The 22,425-nt window shown below is 47.0% G+C and overlaps 1 protein-coding gene across 4 annotated transcripts in view; it reads right to left on the bottom strand.

The window, feature by feature from the left end:
* The window catches only part of NCAPG2 (non-SMC condensin II complex subunit G2), a 63,078-nt gene that overhangs the window by 22,926 nt on the left and 17,727 nt on the right, over positions 1-22,425 (bottom strand). For 3 of the 4 annotated variants that reach the window (XM_046021203.1, XM_046021205.1, XM_046021204.1), the window contains exons 9-16: positions 21,851-21,937; positions 18,721-18,816; positions 17,613-17,738; positions 11,708-11,887; positions 10,121-10,273; positions 5,818-6,040; positions 5,502-5,590; positions 704-877 (exon numbers count right to left, since the gene is read on the bottom strand). In XM_046021203.1, coding sequence (XP_045877159.1) covers positions 704-877; positions 5,502-5,590; positions 5,818-6,040; positions 10,121-10,273; positions 11,708-11,887; positions 17,613-17,738; positions 18,721-18,816; positions 21,851-21,937 — 1,128 coding nt within the window. The remainder of the gene's footprint in view (positions 1-703; positions 878-5,501; positions 5,591-5,817; positions 6,041-10,120; positions 10,274-11,707; positions 11,888-17,612; positions 17,739-18,720; positions 18,817-21,850; positions 21,938-22,425) is intronic. The other variant, XM_046021206.1, reaches the window with a different exon arrangement.

The raw sequence follows: 22,425 nt of genomic DNA, 5'->3' as shown, positions 1-22,425 counted from the left end.
TCAGGAACACAGTGAAGCTCAGAGACTTGACAGTCACGGAAATGTGGCTCAAACAGCTAAGGGATCAAGGTCATACAAGCAGTTTTGGAAGAGCCCGGAAGTAAAATTCATCGAGGACGGTTCACGAAACCTATGACCAATCTGTATTCAAACCACGCTCTCTCTATAATTGGGAGTACATTTTCATCTCTAGCTCAGTCTTATTTCTACCTGCTTTGGAAAAATAAACTTCCCTCTGAAGTAAAAAGTCAAGAAACAGGTTTCCTTCAACCAGGGAGAAGCTCCACGCACGGTGCTGTCCGCAGACACACCTCACACCCGTCCGAAACCCACGTGCTACGGTATGCCACCACATCCCTCAGAGCGCCCACAAAACCCAGCCGCTGTGGTGTCGTGTTTGCCCACTCTCCCTTCTCAAGTCCCAGCTGATCAAACTGAATTCTCAAATGGTGTCAGACCACTGAAGACAGAAAACCCGAGCACTTACCCGCACATTTCCCTGAGTGCTGCGGATATGAGGCGGGAAGACATGGCCTCCACCCTCTGGAAAGGCGGGAGGCTACTCCCCTGCCAGGTGAGCACTGGGCTTAGCATCCCCCCCTTACGGAGGACCAAGCAGGTCCTGCCAGGTGAGCACGTGGGGCACCTCGGCTAATTCCGCACAAAAGCAATCTCGCGCGGCGTGCGATGATGAGCACCTCACCGTGAAGACTTTCAGGTACTCAGGCAGCACGGAAGCAAACTTGTTAACGGTGTAGACTCTGGCCTCCTTGTTATTCTCCATGCTTCTGTGAATGCTCTTCCAGAGAATCACGACGATCTCTAACAGACCCGCCATAGATGCGACATCACTCACAGACAGTGTTTTGTCCAGAACCTGAGATATGAATCATTTGTGGAAGAATCAAGTCATAACAACTAACTTTAAAACAACTAACTTTAAAAGTGCATTTCACAATTCCAGACCTACAGCAGAAACGTAAAGCATGTCAAGTCTATTGTCATTTCATGAAAATGATTTTATCTTCTATTTGAAAATCTCTAGTAGAGATAAATGCCTTTAAAAGCCCACTCCAGAAGTAAATGCTAAATGAACCCTATATTCTTTCAATCAACACTTTATATGAATTACAAACCGTGTAAAAATCAAAATCTATAAACTACTGTCTTTAGGGACATAATATGCAAGTAAAGAGCATATTTCTACTATATCTTCTGAATTGTTGCAAGATGTCACTTTTTTAATTAATTATTTTTATTAACATATGATGTATTTTTATCCCCAGGGGTACAGGTCTGTGAATCGCCAGGTTTACACACTTCACAGCACTCACCATAGCACACACCCTCCCCAGTGTCCATAACCCCACCCCCCTCTCCCGACCCCCATCCCCCCAGCAACCCTCAGTTTGTTTCATGAGATTAAGAGTTTCATGTTCATCTCCCTCCTGATGCCATCTCGTTTTATTTTTTTCCTTCCCTACCCCCAAAACTCCACACTCTGCCTCTCAAATTCTTCATATCAGGGAGATCGTATGATAATTGTTTTTCTCTGATAGACTTATTTCGCTCAGCATAAAACCCTCTAGTTCCATCCACATCGTTGCAATGGCAAGATTTGGGGGGGGGGTTTTGATGGCTGCATAATATTCCGTTGTGTATCTACACCACATCTTCTTTATCCATTCATCTGTCAGTGGACATCTAGGTTCTCTCCATAGTTTGGCTGTTGTGGACGTTGCTGCTATAAACATTCGGGTGCACATGCCCCTTGGGGTCACTACGTTTGTATCTTTGGGGTAAATATCCAGTAGTGCAATTGCTGGGTCATAGGGCAGCTCTATTTTCAACCTTTTGAGGACCCTCCTGCTGTTCTCCAGAGTGGCTGCCCCAGCTGCGTTCCCAGCAACAGTATAGGAGGGCTCCCCTTTCCCACCTCCTCGCCAAGCAAGATGTCACTTCTTGCCGTAAACTTGGATGTGAACAGACTGGTGGCGAGGAGGGAGGGATTTACCTAGACGTGATCAGGACTGAAACTCAGCTACAAACTCGGCTCATCAGACCTCCCCAGGCTGTCTGCCAGCCTCTCCACCTGCAGGCCTGGTGAGGGCTGATGACGACCAACTCCCACTCCATCACTGGCTTCATTGGTTTGTTCCAAAATAACACATCGTTCACATCTTCTGAGCTTCTGCTGGCCGTGAGCAATATTCGCTGCTGTGTTCTGAGTGCTCCACCGAAGCCACAAGCGCACTCTGGCAAGTCTTCTGCACAGAACACAACCAGCTCACACACACTCATGGGTCTGCTAGTCAACCCCACGACTGGACCAAAGACAGTCTGAGCCTGCAAAGAGCCACTACAAACAATTCCCTGAAAAGCGACTACCTTGAGAGGCAAAAGATTCATTTCAGGCACTGGTACTATTACGCTATCTACTCAAACACAGTGGAAAAAGATAGTTCAGGGGCGCCTGGGTGGCTCAGTGCGTTAAAGCCTCTGCCTTTGGCTCAGGTCATGATCTCAGGGTCCTGGGATCGAGCCCCGCATCGGGCTCTCTGCTCGGCAGGGAGCCTGCTTCCCTGCCTACTTGTGATCTCTCTCTGTCAAATAAATAAATAAAATCTTAAAAAAAAAAGATAGTTTTCTAAAGAAAACAAGCGTGGGGCTCCCAGGTGGCTGTCAGTCGAGCATGTGAGCAGTGATCTCGGGGTTGTGAGTCCAAGCCTCACACTGGCTCCAGAGTTCACCTATAAATAAATAAACTTAAAAAAAAAAAATCAAAGAAATTTAAGGAATACACAGAAAAAGCAAAGATACTTTCTACATAAAGCTAGATTTTTCTTTTCTTTTTAAGATTTTATTTGACAGACAGATCACAAGTAGGCAGAGAGGCAGGCAGAGAAAGAGGGAGAACCAGGTTCCCTGCCGAGCAGAGAGCCCAATGCGGGACTCGGTCCCAGGACCCTGAGATCATGACCTGAGCCACAGGCAGAAGCTTTAACCCACTGAGCCACCCAGGCGCCCTAAAGCTAGATTTTCATTATGCACTTAATACTCTGAATGAGCTACGGACACATTTAAAAAGAAATAAAACTACTAAAGGCTTAGAAACTATTGAAAGAACGATACATGTAACAGATGGACGAAATTCCACTCTGCAATTAATCTTACTTTTTCCATTTCAATGTTTCCTCATGAACGTCTCATGAAAAAGCCACACTACTTCCTTATAGAAGTGTGCTAAGTTTCTAAGCTGAAAGCCACCTTTATTTTAGCAGAGAACATCTTTGATTTTTAGTAGTTAGCAATTAGAAAAAGTAAAAGAGCAACTTTAAAAATTTTGCTTTTAGCCACGTAAACATTCTTAGAATGAGAATATCCACATGACAAAGTGTACTTCTTATCTAGCATAAACTATAATGGACCTACATACTTCTAAACTCTCGTGTTTTCAAATGGTACAGAAACAGACCCAAAGTGTTATAAGATGCAAGCGTTCTCAATAACACCTACGTTTTTAATAATAGGGATGAAGGGTTCCTTCAAAATTTACAAAATGTAACAGCCTCTCAACGAGTACATCACAAACTATGTCTCTGCTCTCATGCAAAACCGTTCTCCCCGGCACTCTGAGTTCGCAGTAGTGGCCCTGAGAGAAGCTGTGCTCGCTCCTGTGTTTCACTCCCACCGTCTCCCACACCGAGACCGCACACTCCAGAACCATGGAGTGAGGCCGCCATGCCGGCCTCTCCATCGGAGGTTTCTGAAGACATAGGGCAATGCGGTCACCTTCCTGAAAAACTCTGCCTGTACAATCTGCACGCTGAGGGGAAAACCCTGAAGACAGGAACTTAAATTCCACCGAAATAAAAGCAGAACCAACTCCAAATGCGCTCGGTGGAAGGCTTTCCAAATCTAGGCTGAGGTCTGTGAGTGCTTGTAACTAGTAGCTGGGGTCCACGGTCAGGATGAACCCAGTTCCACTCTTTCTGTGCATTTTTCTCCTTGATTCCACAACTGCGTCGCTGACTGGGATAGAGACGAGGACTTGTTTAAACAGGGTCTAGGCTGGTGGAGTGGTGGCCTTCCAACTGTGAGCCCACGGGCACCGGTGACCCTGGGATGTGTGCAGGAGTCGTGAGGCCAGCGTGAGACCTGTGAGCCAACCAGGCAGTCTCTCCTAGAAAAAGCCTGTGTCAGAGGCGGCGGGCGCAGGCTGGGACTGAGGCCCGGTCAGGTTGATGAAAGGACCTCGCCTTGGGGCCTACATGCAGGACTAGGTCTCAGCAAAAGGACAGACTCTGTCTCTTGCAACTTCTTTTAAAGGCTGGTTACCCAATCTGTCTGTGTACTACAAAACTACCCCCAAGTTTTAGTTTAGATGTACATGAGCATGAGAGCTTGTTTAAAAGCTTAAGATACGCTTATAAATAATGTGTCTGAGTCTTCAATTTCTTATAAGTGGTCACTCTGGATTCTGAAGAAATAACAGCTAACCAGTCCCTTTAATTCTTTTTTAAAAATTTTTCAGTATTTTTTTTTTAAAGATTTATCTATTTGAGAGAGAGTGTGTGTGTGCATGCACACACACAGGCAGGGGAAGGGGCAGTGGGAGAGGGAGAGAGAGAATCTCAAACAGACCTCCCAGCTGAGAGCAGAGCGGACTCACGTTCAGTCCCACGGCCAAGGTCATCACCTGAGCCGGAATCAGAAGTCGGAGGCTCAACCTGACTGAGCCACCCAGGTGCCCCAATTTAATTACTTTTTAAGAGACAATTCTAGGGGCACTTGGCTGGCTCAGTTGGTTAAGTGCCTTTAGCTCAGGTCATGATCCTGGGGTCCTGGGACAGAGCCCCACGTCAGGCTCGCTGCTCTCCAGGGAGCCTGCTTCTGCCTCGCCCTGCCACTCCCCCTGCCCCTCCTCCTGCTTGTGCTCTCTCTCTTTCTGGAAGAAAAGGAAGGAAGGAGGGAAGGACGGAGGTAGGGAGGGAGAAAAGACAATTCTAAATAAACCTCATTCCTAGAAATTCAACCCCCAGATGTTTCTAGTAGAATCTCCCAGCAGTGGCTATGAGTAAATCCTTAACACGAATACCCATCAGTTACAAAATATGGTAACATCCAGAACCCGATTCAGGCGCGTGCTATACCCAGGTCGAACTGAAGTACAGAGAAGCCTAAGGCTGAGAAAATCTGGGACCGGGTGTCACCAATAATAAATTTTCCCCTGTATTAAATCCTACCCAAACTCCACAGTGAACTACAAAGGATACAGAGCAATTCTTTCAAAAACATTATTTATGATCCCCTACGATAATCCACTGAATTATCTATCAATACTAAAGAAATAAACGGGAAATCAAAATATTGCCAATGTAAGAGTCTATGGCAACGCCAGTGCTCTGCCCCTCTCTAGCCACGGGGCACAGGGCCCTTTCTTCCTTGAGGTAACATGGCCGCAGGCGCAGCTCAGCCAGGGCAAGCCTGACCACACTCACGTTCTCCTTCTCCCTCTCCTCGTGGCCCTCGCGCACAGCCCTCCGGATGCAGGCATTTAAGCAATGGCGAATCACATGAATCAGCTTTGCTAAAATGGTAAAACAAACCAGTAATTAATATACATGTTTTTTCAATAGAAAGATTTAATAGTAAAATCATAGTCTCAAACAATTAAAAGTATTATTTTAAAGGAAATCATTAAGAAGTGCACTAAAAGCGTGAAGCTTATTAACACGAGCCACACTGAGGACACGTGACATCAGTTATGCGCTGGGGAAACGACATGCCGCGCGCTGAGCCGCAGGCGTCCCGCACCTATGTTGGTGCAGGCGGTGTGCTCGTGGGCGAGCTGGTAGAACTTCCGGGCGGCCGCGTGGTTCATCTGCACCAGCGCGACGCAGCGCTCACACCACACCTCCTCGGGCTGGTTCACGGGCAGGAAAGAGTTGAAGATGAGGCTCACCAGGCGCCGAGACACAGGCCGGGAATCTGATTCCAGACGAACCAAAATGTGCTCCATGGGGCATATTTTCCAAAACTGTGTACGGCATACACACAGGAAATAGTCAATTGTCTCTGTAATCTTGAAAAAACTTTAAGCAAAATTTCCTGAGAAAAATCAAAAAGGAACTAATCTTTATACTCAAGAAAACTCATTTTAAATGATTGTACCGGAAACCGTGACTCTTCCGTAGAGAAATTAGAATAAATCCATATTTTAAAAAGCACTGACATTATAAGGAAACAAAGTATAACACAGTTGGGAGGGTTAATTACAACTAATTAGTATCATGCTTGGTGTAAACTGTCGAATGATAACTATTTGATTACCAGTCTCATAATTTAAAAACTTCCTAAAACACCGTAACTTTTGGTGCATTAATGTGAAAAGTGAAGAGAAAAAATTACAACAGTTTTGACAGAGAAAGCTAACGTGGATACGCCATTCCCTACATCGGAGACACAGAGACATCGCTCCTGAACCCCGGGAGCACCTGACCTGGCCCACGGCCCATAGCAGGCAGCCTCCTCAGGCGCGTCGCTGCCTCCCCTCCCTGGGGCCAGCTTGCCTAGATGACCACGCCGGCCTCCTCCTGCCCACCTTACAGCTGCTGTGCGACCACAGCTGTCCCAGAGTCCCTCTGCTCAAGAGCCTCCAAGCTGTCTACCGCCTACAGAAGAGGGCCAGGCTTCCAAGCGAGACGTTCCAGACAAGAGAAACGTGGTAGCAGAAAGAAAAGCGATTCCAGAGGTGAAGTGTTCCAGTCCTGTCCTGGTCTCTTCTCCGCTGGCGATCCTGGGCACACACCGACACGCAGCACAAGGAGGGTAAAGCCCACCGACACGCTTTCTCCTCAAGGACGTGGCTCTAACATCGGTCCCCTTTCCAGCATTTTCAACCACATGTTTTTCACCAGCACTTCAGTATTTCCAAGTCTTTCCACTCGTAAAACAAAAGCCTCCCCCACAAGACGACTTGAGTTTTCGGTCTCCTCGCAGCTCGCCTTCCCTCCTGCCCCCGGACCGTGTCTGCCCCACCCCCACTTCCAGCTCCATGCACAGCAGCACGGCTCCGCTCCCAGTGATGTTCAAGCCAAGGTCATAATGACCTTCTGTTGAAATCCCGAAGAACACATTCACAGCTCCGCGTGCAGGAAATCCCGAGCGTCTGACACGACGGGTCACTTCCCAGGAGCCTCCGGGGACACTTCCACTTAGACACCTCTTGGTATTTCTGAAAAAGTTACTGGAGTGAAGACACCAAACACTTCTGTCACAGCGGCACTGGGGAGGCAAAGGGCACCCCGCGCTGCCAGCCGCGAGTCCTGCAGACCGGACGATGCGGTGGCCCAGCTCGCAGCTCCCGCCCGGCCCGAGGCGGGTGGCTTCAGCGGAGAGAGCGCACTGCAGCTAAGTACAAAAGCAAGCGAGCTGGCAGGCAGGCGACGGGAGACCCCCACTCAAGGGTGAGAGGCGGTTCTTGCAGGGCTCAGGAGAAGAAGGCAGTGCTGACTGTGACGACCCGTCCGGCGGCTCTGACGACAGCCCCCTTCCTTCACCTGCCCGCGGGTCAGCTCCGATGGGCTACCGGTCGTGTGGCTGTGGATGGGAGTGCCCTAAGGTGTGATCCCGAACACCACACCTGTGGCTAACAACAAAGCCAGCAAAAGGCACTTGCCAAAACACTCAAGCACGCCTAGCTTCGCAGTGAGATCTCACAACCACTGCAAAAGCAGATTCGACCCAGACCAAAATGGCCAACGAATGGGCTCGCCATTCACCGGCTGCGCTGCGCTGCCTGCACCATCACGGAAGGATGGGAGACGACGGTGTGCAGCTGTGTGCTGACGAAGCACGGAGGCAGACGGCTCCGCGGTGCCGAGCCCGTCTGGCCGACAGTGCCCTCGGCAGGAGCATCACACCGTCTCCACGCGAGGACTCAGGGCTCAGTTCTGCCGTTAGGAAATGCCAACTTCAGAACATGCACAGCAAAAGAAGGAAAAATCCCAGAGAAAAGGGAAAGCCTCCACTTGAGAACTCAGGGAAGCAAGTCTCTTCAAGACTCGAGACCTCAGAGCTCCAACCTGGCTGCAGGAGAGAACCAAGAAACACCCCAGGCCCCGGCACAACAGCGCCAGCCACAGAGCCAGCCTGAGAGGTTCTCCACGGTCTGTTCCCACTCACGGTGAACAGGCTGACTCCTGAGCCTTCATGGAGACTACACCATCTCGAATGTGAAGTAGCCATCAGTACTATTACCAACTGCCAAGGTTCCGGGGTGATTCTTACAACTAACATTTCCTGCACATCTTCTTTTCCAGAAACTCCCCATATTCGCTTGTTTTTCTTTGACTCACTTTTCTTAAATAATTCTGATTGGCGCGGGATCCTGTTACTTGTTTCAGTTACCCGAGGTTTTACTTTACCCAAACGTATCACCAGCAGGTTGGTTTCTCCAACAGACAAGACCACAGCAAGTCGGTAACTGGTCTTTGGCTCCAATGTTAAGTGTGTGCGTCACAAACACAAACATGAGCGGCGTCTGATGGCGCAGCAGGGGACCCCAGTGGTTCCGACACGGTGGACGATCAGCCACTCCCACTCCCAGTTAGCTGCCTCTCGACCCTTCCCGAGATCTCACAGCTAAATCACTCTCGGCCTGGCTTTGAAGACGAAAGAAGCACCCCGGTGAAACATTATGCTTTCTTTCTTGCTATTCTCCTGCAATCCAAACTTCCCGGTCAAAGAACTTCTGTCCTTGTCTTACCTGGTCTCCCCAGTTGTCCCGAGAAGACCCACTAGTAAAGAGAAAACGCTCCTCTCTCCATTCCCCGTCAGTCCTCACAACACTCCTCCGCAAACAAACGTGCACTGCAAACACCACACTAAGCCAACAGTTCCGTCTCAGACTCAGAACTACTCAGTTTTAATAAGCTGCTACTAGCAAATGGGAAAAAACTGCAGCCGGCTTTTTTGTTACAATGGACGGGCTGATTCCAAAATCCGTAAGGAGATGCAGAAGACCTCGAGCAGCCCAACGCTCTGCAGGAAGAACTCTGCAGCTGGAGCGCGCGCTCCGGGACTTCATGGGGGCCTGCAGCAGCGCAGCCTGCGGACCCAACACGTGGAAGGGCCACGGCGAGCCCAGAGACAGACCGCACGCAGTCCAACGACTTCCAACAAACTGACCCCGCACGGGCACTTGGGTGTGACTTGGACATCTGTGCTGTGGAGGTCATGTAAAATCGTCTTTGGTTTTTAGTTTTTAATAAAAATTCACAGTTCAAAATTCGTAAAAACCATAAAAAAAAATGTCTCCCATCCCTAGACATCCAATCCCCCTCACCTCGGGCAACTGGTACTCACTTCTCATTTCCTTCTAGGAATATTTTCGCCGTCTGAGCAAACACACACAAATGCAGTGGCGGCCCACTGTACACACGTCTACACCTGCTTTTACTCTTCTCCCCGTGGGATTTCCGTGTGAGCGCATTCCTTTTCCCGGCCGCTCGGCTTCCTCCACATGAACACACACAGGTCCGTGTGGCTAACCCTGCACTAATGGGTACGTCAGGTAGCTCCCAAATCCCATGCTGGGACAAACCAGCGTTTTAAAGTGAATTTCGGAAAAACACCGCACGGAAGAAGAAAAGACAGTGTCATCAAGTGAAGTCGAAAACCTTCTAACTAACATTTTTTGCCAAAAACCGATAGGACTCAAGCTAAAAGAGTAGACCCTCACTTCAAAAGTTTACACCATGTTAAAATGTCTATCATAACACAATTATCTCCTTGCTTTCTTCTGTAAAAGGTGAAGGCAATTCTCCCAGTAACATTTAAGCAGTTACTGAGTGCCAAGTATTGCAATATTTGAATAAAAGCTTTCACGGACATGATAAAAATATAACTTAAGGTGGGGGCTGCTTATATAGTCTTTCAGAAAGAAAACAACACTGATGAGATTTCTAGAAACTTCAATGAAAATCACAAAATAAAATTTTATGATACAATAAATTGGCAGAATATACCAGACAACGACTAGTTTAGGTGTGATTACTAAGACTCTTGAATTAAAATTACTTTGTGTTCTTCAGTGATAAAGTCCTGCTTGTCCTACCTTAGCAGCCCGCACGGCCTTGACTTTCAGCAGCATGTCAACAAAAGCCACTCTCACTTTCTCCGAGTTGTCGTGGAGACTGTATTTCAGAGCTGGCAGAAGCTGCTCTAGTAATGGGTGGCTTAATTTGTTATCCAAAATTATTGGCAGACACTACCAAAAAGGAGAAATATAAACAATTCAAATTTAGAACATAAACAAGAAAAAGTTAAAATAATTCCGTTTCATTCTTATTAGTGAACTATTAGTGAAACAAATGAATATACCTACAGAAAGTAACACTTTTCTAAAAGGTTCACATAAAAAGCATACTTCCAATGAATTAGTCAAGTTTCAACACTGATAATCAGTTCATCCATTGTTCTGTCCAAACAAGATTAAAGCAGTTATAAAATAACCCTTCAATGCTCTCTCTTAGCCAAATTTTAAGGGATTTTTAGAGATGAGGGACCCAGGACAACTACTGGTGCAGAGAACTCCAAAGCCAACTTGTGTCGGATCCACAATCCGTTCACATTTTTTGGGAGCCCATGAATTCTCTTATTCCTTGAATCCATCCTGCAGAAAGTCAGAGGGCACAGAGCCTCCCTATCGTGGGGACACAGCCACACGCCCCTCAGACGGGGGGGTCGCGTGACCGGCCCATGCTCAGACCAGTCACCAGCTGGAAGATCTGATACACTCCACCTTTGCTTTCCATTTATTAGGAAAAAGGATTTTTCAAGCGACCTCTTGCTTACAGGAATTACAGTGGACGCACAGGTGTCACTCGTCCCAGCCGCACAGCACGCGGCTCGACAACGCTGCACGTCGCGCTGTGTTCACGACAGCAAGTGTGGCCACCACCTGCCACCACACAACGTCACTAGGACATTCCCGCCATCAAACAGGACAAGACCTTATGCTTTGACCACCATACTGAACTATTTCTCAACGAGCTGACACAGTTTCCAGGTCATCAACAGTGGGAGACAATGGACTGGCTAAAGGTGAAGCCAGACCAGATGCGTCCCTGTAACTGCTGACACCAGGTGAGGGAGGAAGGACAGTTCTGTAGGATCTTCTTAAAAGTACGTATGGTGGGGCGCCTGGGAGGCCCAGTGGGTTAAAGCCTCTGCCTTCGGCTCAGGGCATGATCCCGGGGTCCTGGGATCGAGCCCCGCATCGGGCTCTCTGCTCAGCGGGGAGCCTGCTTCCCCCTCTCTCTCTGCCTGCTTCTCTGCCTACTTGTGATCTCTGTCTGTGTCAAATAAATAAATAAAATCTTTTAAAAAAAATTACGTATGGTATACCAAAACAGTCAATTTTACTGTATAACTTTAAAACTTTTAAGTCCTACACACAACAAAACACTATGCACCACCCACCAAGTCCACACACCAAAAACTGGTATTATTCAAGTAGGCCTTTTTCGTAGCCCACACTTTCAGTTTGGTTTTTAAAACTGTTACTGTGGATGTACAACAAAAATGTCCATAGTAGCATACCCACAGAGTAGAATCACGGGTAATTTAAAAATTGTTCTTCTCTGTATTTCCTAATTATTCTATGGTAAATAAATACTGCTTGCGAAATTTCAAACACTACCTTAAAGACAGAACAGCGCACGTCAGCTGAGCTTGTGTCAAATGCCAGTTCCCCGGTCACTTTCTTGAGAAGATCAATAAGAATGGTTGGAGGCATCATGTCCCAGTATTTGGAAGTTATTTTACAAACACCAAGGATCCCTGTAGAACGGACCATTGGATAAGGATCTTCTAACAGGCTCTGTAAGTTGGAGGGGGGAAAAGACTTAAAAATCTTAAATCAGCTCCCTTTATATCAGTATTTGCTCTACACATTAGTACTCTACGCATTTACAACGTAGCAGACATTTCAAGTCATAGAAACACTGGTCCTGTGAGACTCACATATCTCTTATTACTTACCATCTCTATAGCTGAGCACTTAAAAGAGGAGAATCCGGACATGTGTGGGACCTTATCTGCCAATTCCATCTACAGGACTTTGCCTACAGCAGAGTCTCAAATACCAACCCCACATTCAGTGAGGTATGCAGACAACGATCCTACAGACACAGCCTACGCAAACTACTTTCTTGAATTTCTAAAATACTGTAATGCACTAAGGCCAGAATAAAGTAATTCTACTTAATGAATTAAACCAAGAAATGGTGATCAGTGGTTGCTAACAATACAAAAAGACGGGATGCCTGGGGGGGCTCAGTGGGTTAAGCCTCTGCCTTCAGCTCAGGTCGTGATCTCAGGGTCCTGGGATTGAGCCCCACATCAGCTCTCTGCTTGGCAGGGAGCCTGCTTCCCCCTCTCTGTCTGCCTCTCTGCCTACTTGTGATCTCTCTCTGTCAAATAAATAAATAAAATCTTTTTAAAAATATAAAACAAACAAACAAACCAAAAAGAGAGGGCACCTGGGTAGCTCAGTTTATTAAGTGTCTGTTTCTTATTTCAGCTCAGGTCATGATCTCAGGGTTGTGAGATCGAGCCCTGTGTCAGGCTCCACACTGGGTATGGAGCCTGCTTAAGATTCTCTCTGTCTGCCCACCCTGCCCTCTGGCCCTCCCTTCCTCCTCCCTTCCACCCTCTTTAAAAATACAACAAGAAACAAGATATTGTAGATCTCGGGGCACCTGGGTGGCTCGGTGGGTTAAGCCTCTGCCTTCGGCTCAGGTCATGATCTCAGGGTCCTGGGATCGAGTCCCGCATCGGGCTCTCTGCTCAGCGGGAAGCCTGCCTCCCCCTCTCTCTCTCTGACTGCCTCTCTGTCTACTTGTGATCTCTGTCTGTCAAATAAATAGAATCTTTAAAATAAAAAAAAAAGAAAGATCGCGTGTACCTCTGGATGGAAGTACACAACAGCGCCATGGAAAATCTGACACAACAAACGAAATCCCCACAAAAATAACTGATCAACTCTACAGCTACTGATATTCAGGAAAGACAAAAGGCAGAAGAACATCATAACAACACCACACGGATATGCTCCAGAATGCGGGGCGCCTGGGGGGCTCAAGTCAGGTGAGCGTCTGCCTTCGGCTCAGGTCATGGTCCTGGAGTCCTGGGATCGAGTCCCACATGGGGCTCCCTGGTCAGCGAGGAGCTGCTTCTCCCTCTGCCTCCCTGCTCCCTGCTCTCTTGCTCACATTCACGCTCTCTCTTAAGTAAGTAACTGTTTTTTAAAAATGCGATAAACAAAACAATAATTTGGCTTCTTCAACAACAAAAATAGTAAGCCAGAGAGAGAGAGAGACTGAGGCTACTGGACTTATCAGTACTGGGTCTTATCAATACATTGGCTGATCACCTGCACGGTTCTTAGACACAGACTCAAACAAAACGGGAAAAGCCTCATTGAAGTATCACTCAAAAACAATGACACAGGGATGCCTGGCTGGCTCAGTCAGAGGACCGTGTGACTCTTGATCTCAGGGTCATGAGTTCAAACCCCACGTGCTGTAGAATTTACTTAAAATAAGAATTAAAATTTCTTGTGTGTTTAAAAAAAATAAACATCCAATATTTGACAGCATTAAGGAATTCTTTTTCATTTTTCTCTAGTTATAATGATGGTATGATTATGCCTTTATAAAAAGCCCCAAGTTTTAGCGACTCCTAGGAAGCATTTAGAGTTAAAATGATGACACCTCAGATCTGCTTCGAGTCAGAAGAAATAGTAAGTCTTGGGTCAGTCCACGCGGACACTGAAACTGCCTGTGGGTACACAGGGACTCGTTACACTACACCCTCTATTTTCACGTGCAGACTTTTCTATTACAAAAGTTTAAAAGCACAAATAATTCTTACTCTGTAATGAGGGGAGATAGTCTTCAAGTCAGGATGAGCACTTACTTCCTCTCGCCAAAATCTGACCAAGATGACAAGGTCATAAAATAGCAACGTTGGAAATGAGGGATTGTTTTTTAATATGTTATTTATTTATTTAAGAGAGAGAGAGCAGAGAGGGAGAGGGAGCGCGCAAGGCAGACTCCCTGCTGAGCAGAGAGCCTGACACGGGGCTCGATCCCAGGACCCAGATCATGACCTGCGACGAAGACAGAGGCTCAACCCACTGAGCCACCCAGATGCCCCTACAATGAGGGATTTCTATAAGAAGGAAAGTAAAAACAGATTTCACGGAAGGAAGAGCAGGAGCAGCAGGGACCCAGACACTCCTACGTTCTTCCGGAGCTCAGACTTGCCCAAACCTGGTGTCATAAACACAGACCGCGCAAGGGCTTCTGAGAGCTCCCTGCATTTGCTCCCACCGTAAACCACCTGCCAGGGAAGAGCTCTCAAAAAAGGCCTTAGGGGAACAGAGGAGCTTAGAAAAGCCAGCAATAACTCAAATATCTCCACAGAGGAAAGAAGAAAGGAGAGAAAGCCACCAGGAGGGGAGTCCCCTCCGTATCTGGTCACCCTGGGGTCACTGGCCTGCCTGTCCCTCAGCCATAGAACCCAAGGGGAACCCCATCTGCTGAGAAAAGCCCTGTCCCCCCGTGCAAAACCACAACCCACTTACCAGTCCTAACATGGTCTATTCCTTAGACTCTAACAAAGACTCGGCATCTCTTTTCGGTGTTTTCTCTAAGAAGAATTTTCCACTCCTATGTACGTTTTATTTTTCACAGTAAAACACTGAATAGTTCCTGCCTCTTAAACTTATTAACATGTATATTACGCATTTGCTAAAATTACATCAGCCTTCGTAGCACGGAAACATTTTCACTCATGCAATACTTTTACCAACCATGACGTCCTGATAGTAAGATTTCTACAATTTTCAATACCAGTGACTTTTAATGGAATAGAAAGAAACACAGTCACAGCATTCATTAGCCAATATTCTAATATCCAAGCTGCCGAGCGTCTGACAGACTCTGCATCTCGAAGAGACCACCAGCTCCCTACACGCCTTGCGTCGGCCACATCAGTATCAGACTCGTCTCCAGAACTTCATTTTGGTTTCTAGTGCAGGAGACACAGGATTCACCAATGTTCCTGGTGGTCTATTACATAATCGCATCACTTCACAGGTTTTTAATGCTCCTACGGACAGTAATAACCACTGTCATTTCTTGACATAATATTTTTTATTTTAACTCCACGTAGTTAACATAGTGTTGCATTTACTTCAGATGTACAATATGGTGATTCCACAATTCTCCGTATTACTCAGTACTTATTTTTTCTCTTTTTAAGATTTTACGTATTTGACAGAGAGAGACACAGCGAGAGAGGAACACAAGCACGGGGAGCACAAGAGGGAGAAGCAGGCCTCCCGTGGAACAGGAAGCCTGATGTGGGCTCGATCCCAGGGTCCTGCGATCATGACCTGAGCCAGAGGTAGACACTCAACCCACTGAGACACCGAGGCGCCCCATTAGTCAGTACTTAGGAAGACAAGTGCACTCGTAATCCCCTTCACCTATAACCACTCATCTTAATGCTAGGGAGGGAGCTAAATGTTTTATATATAATTTTTCATTGAGACCTTATCACAATCCAACACAATATTATTTCCAGGTTTAAAGAAGAAACTGTGGGGGCACCTGGTGGCTCAGTGGGTTAAAGCCTCTGCCTTCGGCTCAGGTCATGATCCCAGGGTCCTAGGATCGAGCCTCACATCGGGCTCTCTGCTCGGCAGGGAGCCTGCTTCCCCCTCTCTCTCTGCCTGCCTCTGCCTGCTTGTGATGTCTGTCAAGTAAATAAATAAAATCTTTTAAAAAAATTTAAAAAATGAAGAAGAAACTGTGGGGAGCCGGCTACAAAACAAGATGTGAGACCCCATGCTCTCAGTCACTGTCTGCTGCTGCCCAGCACGAGGGCTCAGGAGCCCCGGCTGGACAGCCCCGGAGGACTGCCTGTGTGCTGCACTCGGGCAGGAGGACCTCCGCACACACCCTGTGAGTCTGAGGAACGGCAGGTCCAGCGTAGGACCCGCGTGCCGGCTGGACAGGGGGCACACGCTCCATCACCACACCCCGGGCAGACACTTAGACCTGTGGAAACGTCAGCGTCATGGATTTGGACCCCTGGGTTAAAAAGAGCAAACACTGGGGCACCCAGGTGGCTCGGCTGGTGAAGTGTCGCAATCTAAGGGTCCTGGGATCAAACCCCAAGTCAGGCTCCCTGCTCAGCAGGGGTCTGCTTCTCCTTCTCCCTCTGCCCCTCCCCCAACTCATGCGCACGCTCTCTCTCTCTCAAATAAATAAATAAAACCTTTATTTTAAAAAAAGAGAGAAAAAGAAAAAAGAGAAAAAGTTTTTCATCGTTTTTTGGCTAAAAACTATCAAAGTCTAGTTCTGATTTGCCCACCAACATTAGCCCCACAAAATCAGGGATTCCCGAGGGGACTTCTAAGCAAACACGCGTGCGGCCGAGGCACTTACAGCAACACTAGTGACCGTCGCTCTGGGTGCACGCATCTGTGGGCAGGAGTGTGGGTGTGTGCGTGCCCTGCGCGCACATGTGTGTGCGGACGTGCGAAGGGCTCAGTCTACACATGCTAGTTATGCAATTATTTCAACTTGCTGCACGCATGACCTTTTTCGTTCAACACAGAGACAAACGGGGCACCGGGGTGGCTCAGTCCATAAAGCGTCTGACTTCGGCTTGGGTCGTGATCTCGGGGTCCTGGAGCTGAGCCCTGCACTGGGCTCCCCACTCAGCGGGGAGTCTGCTTCTCTGTCTCCCTCTGTTCCTCCCCCTCCTAACGTGCGCGCTCTCAAAACAAAACAAAAAAAATCCCAACACTTCAAAAACAAGCAAGCACACAAAAGGAAGCGCTACGGCAATGTCACGGGTAACAACTTTATCACAGCGTTTCGTTACCACTTCCTCAGGTTTTATTCTGCCAATTACAACAACAAATAGCATATTTTAGCTTATGTTAGGAAGCCCCGAAAAACGTAGAAAAACAAGCAGAGGCTGGCACTTTCCGGCCGGGGGGAAAGCCCCACAGCACCCTTGGGAGCAACTGCGGCACCCTAACGTCCTCATGTCTCATTTGACAAGTCACTGCGACAGGCGCTCGCAGGCTCGCCTGAAGACGGCACTGTGTGTTTATCCACGCTGCTCCACGGGCAACACCAACACCACCGAAGCACAGAGAGAGACCCAGAAAAGTGAGCGACTTGCCCAAAGTTACACAACTATCGAGAAGTGGAATCAAATCTGCGTGGGACCTACTGTAACCACAGGTCACACTGCCGACCTGTGCTGGGGAGGTGAGAATACGCATAAACATTTAACACCATAGGGAGTAATAAATAATGAGATGCTCCAAAGGTGACAAAGAGAAAAAGAATAAAACACTATTGGATCCACGCTGTCACAGGAGGCACCGGGGGGCATGGATTTCTGTGAAGAACGTCACCATCCGACGGCAGCACACAGGTAGTTACGGGGAAGCCGGCACCCACACCAGGCCCAGAGGGAGGGGACATCACAGGGGACCAGCCACATGCAATACGTACATAGAGCTCTTCAAACTGTTTCTGAATTTCACTGTCCATTTCGACAGCACTGAAATTTGGATCTCTAACAGGAAATGCTTCAATGAACAACAGGGCAGCATTTGCCCGGACTTCCGAGTTTCGGGCCTAGAATAAGGAAAGAGTGTTTCAGGGTCGAAGGAGCAAACATTCAGAGGCTTCCAGGCAGATTTTCTAAATAATGCTTCCAAAGTATCTCAATACAGACTTACTCTTCTAACCGACCCAACTTAGACCTTCCATGAACTCAACCAAACTCTTGGCTCAGTAATGACAGATATTCCAAGACCCAGGGGCACCCGAGTGGCTCAGGGATTAGCATGTGACTCATGATCTCAGCTCAGGTCCGGATCTCGGGGTCTTTAGTTCAAGCCCCACACTGGGCTCCATACGTGGAGCCGACTTAGAAAAAAGAGAGAGAGAGAGAGTACAAACCATGTGTTTTGGGGGCACCTGCAGGGCACAGTTGGTTAAGCTTTCAGCTCCTGCTCTCAGCTGAGGTCATGACCTCACGGGTCACGAGAATGAGCCCACACCGGGCTCCCCAGGCAGCGGGGCGTCCGCTTGAGATTCCCTCCCCTGCCTCTTCCCCCACACATTCTCTCTCTAAAACACATAAATCTTTGAAAAAAAAAATAAAGACCCAATTCCTCGCCTCAAAGTCCACCTCTGTCACTAAGAAATGGCGACCCCTCTCCCAACACTGGATTTGCCACGGTGAGAATCACTCGTGTCCACTCCGGCACCCCTGGAAGGCCGTCATCCTGTGTGTCAGTCGTCAGCAGAAGGTCCTGAGGGCCAGGACGGCCCAGCTCAACTATGCAGACCCCCAGCGCTTCCACCGGTTCGCGGGGCACGACAGACCCCTTCCCACTGTTCAGGCTGTGGAGTCAGCCGAAACCAAGTCAGACTCCCAGTCTAACAGGCCTAAAAATGTTTTTAATAAAAGAAAAAGACATTTATCCCCAAATTTCACAAAGCCCCCAGCTTCCAGTCTTATTTATACTGCCTTATCCCAATTCTGAATTAGAGCACAATAAATCCAGAACATAGTTAGCTCTTAACACGGATGGCTATCCAATAGCTGTACCTTCAGTCCTCTCCAGAGGATGGGTTTGTACAATCTGTAAAGCATCTCTTCCACTCCCTGACGAACTTTCTTTTGATGATGAAAATAACTCAGCACCTAAGAGCAAAGAGAAGAAAAAAAAATAATGTTGTTTTGGGGCACCTGGGGGGCTCTGTCATTAAGCCTCTGCCTTTGGCTCAGCTTATGACCCAGGATCCTGGGATTGAGCCCCGCATCGGGCTCTCTGCTCAGCAGGGAGCCTGCTTCCCTCTCTCTCTCTGCCTGTTGCTCCCCTTGCTTGTGTTCCTTCTCTTGCTGTGTCTCTCTCCGTCAAATAAATAAAATCTTAAAGAAAGACAAAAAGGAAAAAAGAAAGGTCATGGTTTTAAAGAGAGCATTTAAGATCCTATTTTGAAGACAGGCAGGTTGTCCTCTCCACCAAAGAGACCCTCGTGCTTCACAAGGGCTGACGATTCTCTCCTGAGAGAAGATACAATGACAGATGTACGGACAGTACTAGACACGTGAGAGAAATCACAGGAAAGAAGCCGATGGCAGAAATAAAAAAGATCAATGACCTTGGGTTATAAAAGCTTTGGTTGTAGTTTCTACTCTTCTACCAACAAACAACCTCAAAACAAGTTCAGAGACTTCTAACACTCAGGGTGAAGGAGAAAAGGAGTGTGTGTACAGGAGCCACCCTGAATGGTCTCTAGGGGCCCTTCTGGCTCCAAAACGAGCGGCTCTAAGTCCCTTTGGTTCCAAGAACCTACGACGAGCACGTGAGGCAGGCATATGTCTCCAAAGGGGTGTCACTGCTCGGTGGCCTTTACGGTACCAGCTTAACCCTCAAGCTTGTGAGTAACTGGAGAACAGGCTGTGCGCTCAGCTTCCAGCCCTCGGTCCTTCTCCTGCCAGCCCTGCCCGAGCCGGAATCTTCCCGCAACTCTTCCGACTCTCGCCGTCAGCAACAGTCAGTTCTGCCTTACTTCCTTAATTCACACTCCTGGAACTGAAATTTCACTAGTGAAAAGTGGAAAATAACAAACAGGTTATCCAACAATAGATTATACTTGAACTGAACCTGAGCCAACTTTACCCTAAAAGAACTACAGTCCGGGGATTATGTCTTCCGATTGAGAATTCTTTATTTGGGGATTTTTATTGATGGTGGTAAGTGATATTAGACAGTTCTGTGTGTGTACAACTTTATCAAGTTTTAGTATCAGTGGTATACTCACTTTACAGAGAGATTTTTTTTTTTTAGGATTTCATTTATTTGAGTGAGAGCAAGAGAGCACAAGCAGGGGAGCAGCAGAGGGAGAAGCAGGCTCCCTGTTGAGCAGGAGCCCAGGGTGGGCTTCATTCCAGATTCCTGGAATCACGACCTGAGCCGAAGGCAGACGCTTGACTGACGGAGCCTCCCAAGTACTCCCAGGAAGATTTTATTTTTATTTACTTATTTATTTGTAAGTAGGCTCCACGCCCAACATGGGGCTTGAACCCACAACCCTGAGATCCAGAGTGAAGACCAAGTCAGACACTCAACTGACTGAGCCACCAAGGTGCTTCTTCACAGAAAGACTTTCAAACTGCTTTATCAAGGTATAAATCCCGTACCATAGAAGCCGGCTTTCTGAAGTCTACAACTCAGCAGGCTTCACTATATTCACAGGGTTGGGCAAGCATTACAAGTACCTGATATTAACAGATTTTCATCGACAGCATGAGGATTTTTACTTGCAAATTAACATGTGAAGTGTTTCATAAAGCTTCCTTCAACGTATCAGTAATTTATCATACAAATTTGATGTTTACCAAAAAAGGGGATTTGAGGAAGAAGTTAACAGCGTGTTATAAGCAATGATAAGAATTAGAGTCCAGGAATATAATGCATTCAAAAACTGAAATTTAATATTCCTTCTTTTAATTCTTTGTATTTCTCATAGTTTCACCAAACAGTGATAATCTATACTTACAATATTTTATAATATTTTAATTACTACCAGAGCAGAAAACCAAATGTGAAAAAAAGTCTTGGGGGAAAAAGAAGTCTTCACTCATTTGGTACCAAGAAGGAAGCAATTATGCCACAACTTTATCCAGTTGAACATGCTCAGCCATCCTTTACAACTAAATAGAATCCGAAACAACAAATAAGTGACCCAAGCTGACCTACAACTTAATGAAGCCACACTGGGACTGTGTCGTGGGGGGGGGGGGGGGGTGCAGGCAGCAGCTGGATCTATTAATCTCTGCTTTTTTCTCTTTGGATGACTCAAACTAACGTATCAGTAATGTAAAGAAATGTCTTCTTATCTGTTCAAGCTTAATATAATTAGCATATTTACAATCTACAATAATAATTTTACTATATAAGAAAGTAAAGAGAGTCTTTGTTCATTTAGCTTTTTTAAATACAGTTGCCAAAATCAATGGCAAACACACAAGGCATCACTCCTGGTTTAGGACACTGATCTTGTGTTCTGAACAGACCACAATTTCCAATTCCTACTGCCAAGGTCATTATGATTATCAAATACCTAACAGCGTCTTTACGACATGGATAATAAAGCCTTATTTTAGTCAGATCATTGACAACAGAAGTATAAAATTCATACCTAAATTTTGAGAGTAACTTTTAAAAAATTTTTAATCTAAGTAAATTCTATGCCACATGTGCGTCTCCATCTCACTTCCCTGCAATCAAGAGTCACATGCTCTACTGACTGGTGTCCCTGAGATTAGCTTTTAAAAACAAAATTCTTAATATTAAAAGAAACTACCCAAACATTTATTCCATTTGGTTTATAGAATATCAAAATGAAAATCTGATTATGAAAGCAAGTAATAAAAATAATCTCAATATTCTTTTTTAAAAAACTGGTAGTGGCAGTTAGTAATGATTCTGGACAGTTTTACGTCAAAGAATTTAAAGATTATTTGAATAAAGTTCTGACTCTCTTAACAACACACTTTTCTTCTAGTTAAAACTGCCAGCCACCAAATATCAAGATTCTGAGAAAGCCCTTTTAAGGTGATGCCTGTGAGGGGTTAATTTTTTAAATTAGCATAAACAATAATCTAAAAACAGAGAAGATGAGACATTATCTGAAAAACGCAAGACTGGCGGGGCAAGCGCGTTGCTCACCTCGCGCACTCGGGAGTGCACTGGAGACCGGCGCGGAAGGTGGACTCCGTGGTGCATGAAGTCCTGGATGCAGCTGTTCTCGATGGTCTGCAACGGCAAGCACAGCGTTAGCTCCGACAGACGACGGGACGGGCGGCGCAGCCGCTGGGGTCGGCTCTGCTCATCCTCTGCTCCAGGAGGAAAGCACCAGCATCCGTTGCTCAGAGCTCTCCTGTTTTAAATCTATCCCTCTTAGAACCCCTTGAACCTTTGATACTCCTTTAGCTTCCTCTGTCTTTGACGAAACATCAAGTCTGTGCTAGAGAGCAGGCAAGCTTCCCCTACCCCTTGAGGCTCGGTCAAGCCAGGCAGCTCAGGGACTCAGCATGGCCTGAGGGCCTCTCCTGGAAGTCATGCTGACCCAGACGACCTCAGAGACCGGATCTGTCCAAGAGCCTCCCCAGGGCTGATGCTGAACTACCTTTAAGGTGGGGGCCAGGACTCCAAGTGACTGAAACAAGCTCTTTCAGAGCGTCCTTGGGGAGGGGCAGGGCTGGGGGGTGGGTGTGGGTGGCTCTTCGGTCAGACCCCAACAC

The sequence above is a fragment of the Meles meles genome, chromosome 10, assembly GCF_922984935.1.
Source record: "Meles meles chromosome 10, mMelMel3.1 paternal haplotype, whole genome shotgun sequence".
NCBI lineage: Eukaryota > Metazoa > Chordata > Mammalia > Carnivora > Mustelidae > Meles > Meles meles.
This window is presented reverse-complemented; position numbering and strand designations above follow the sequence as displayed.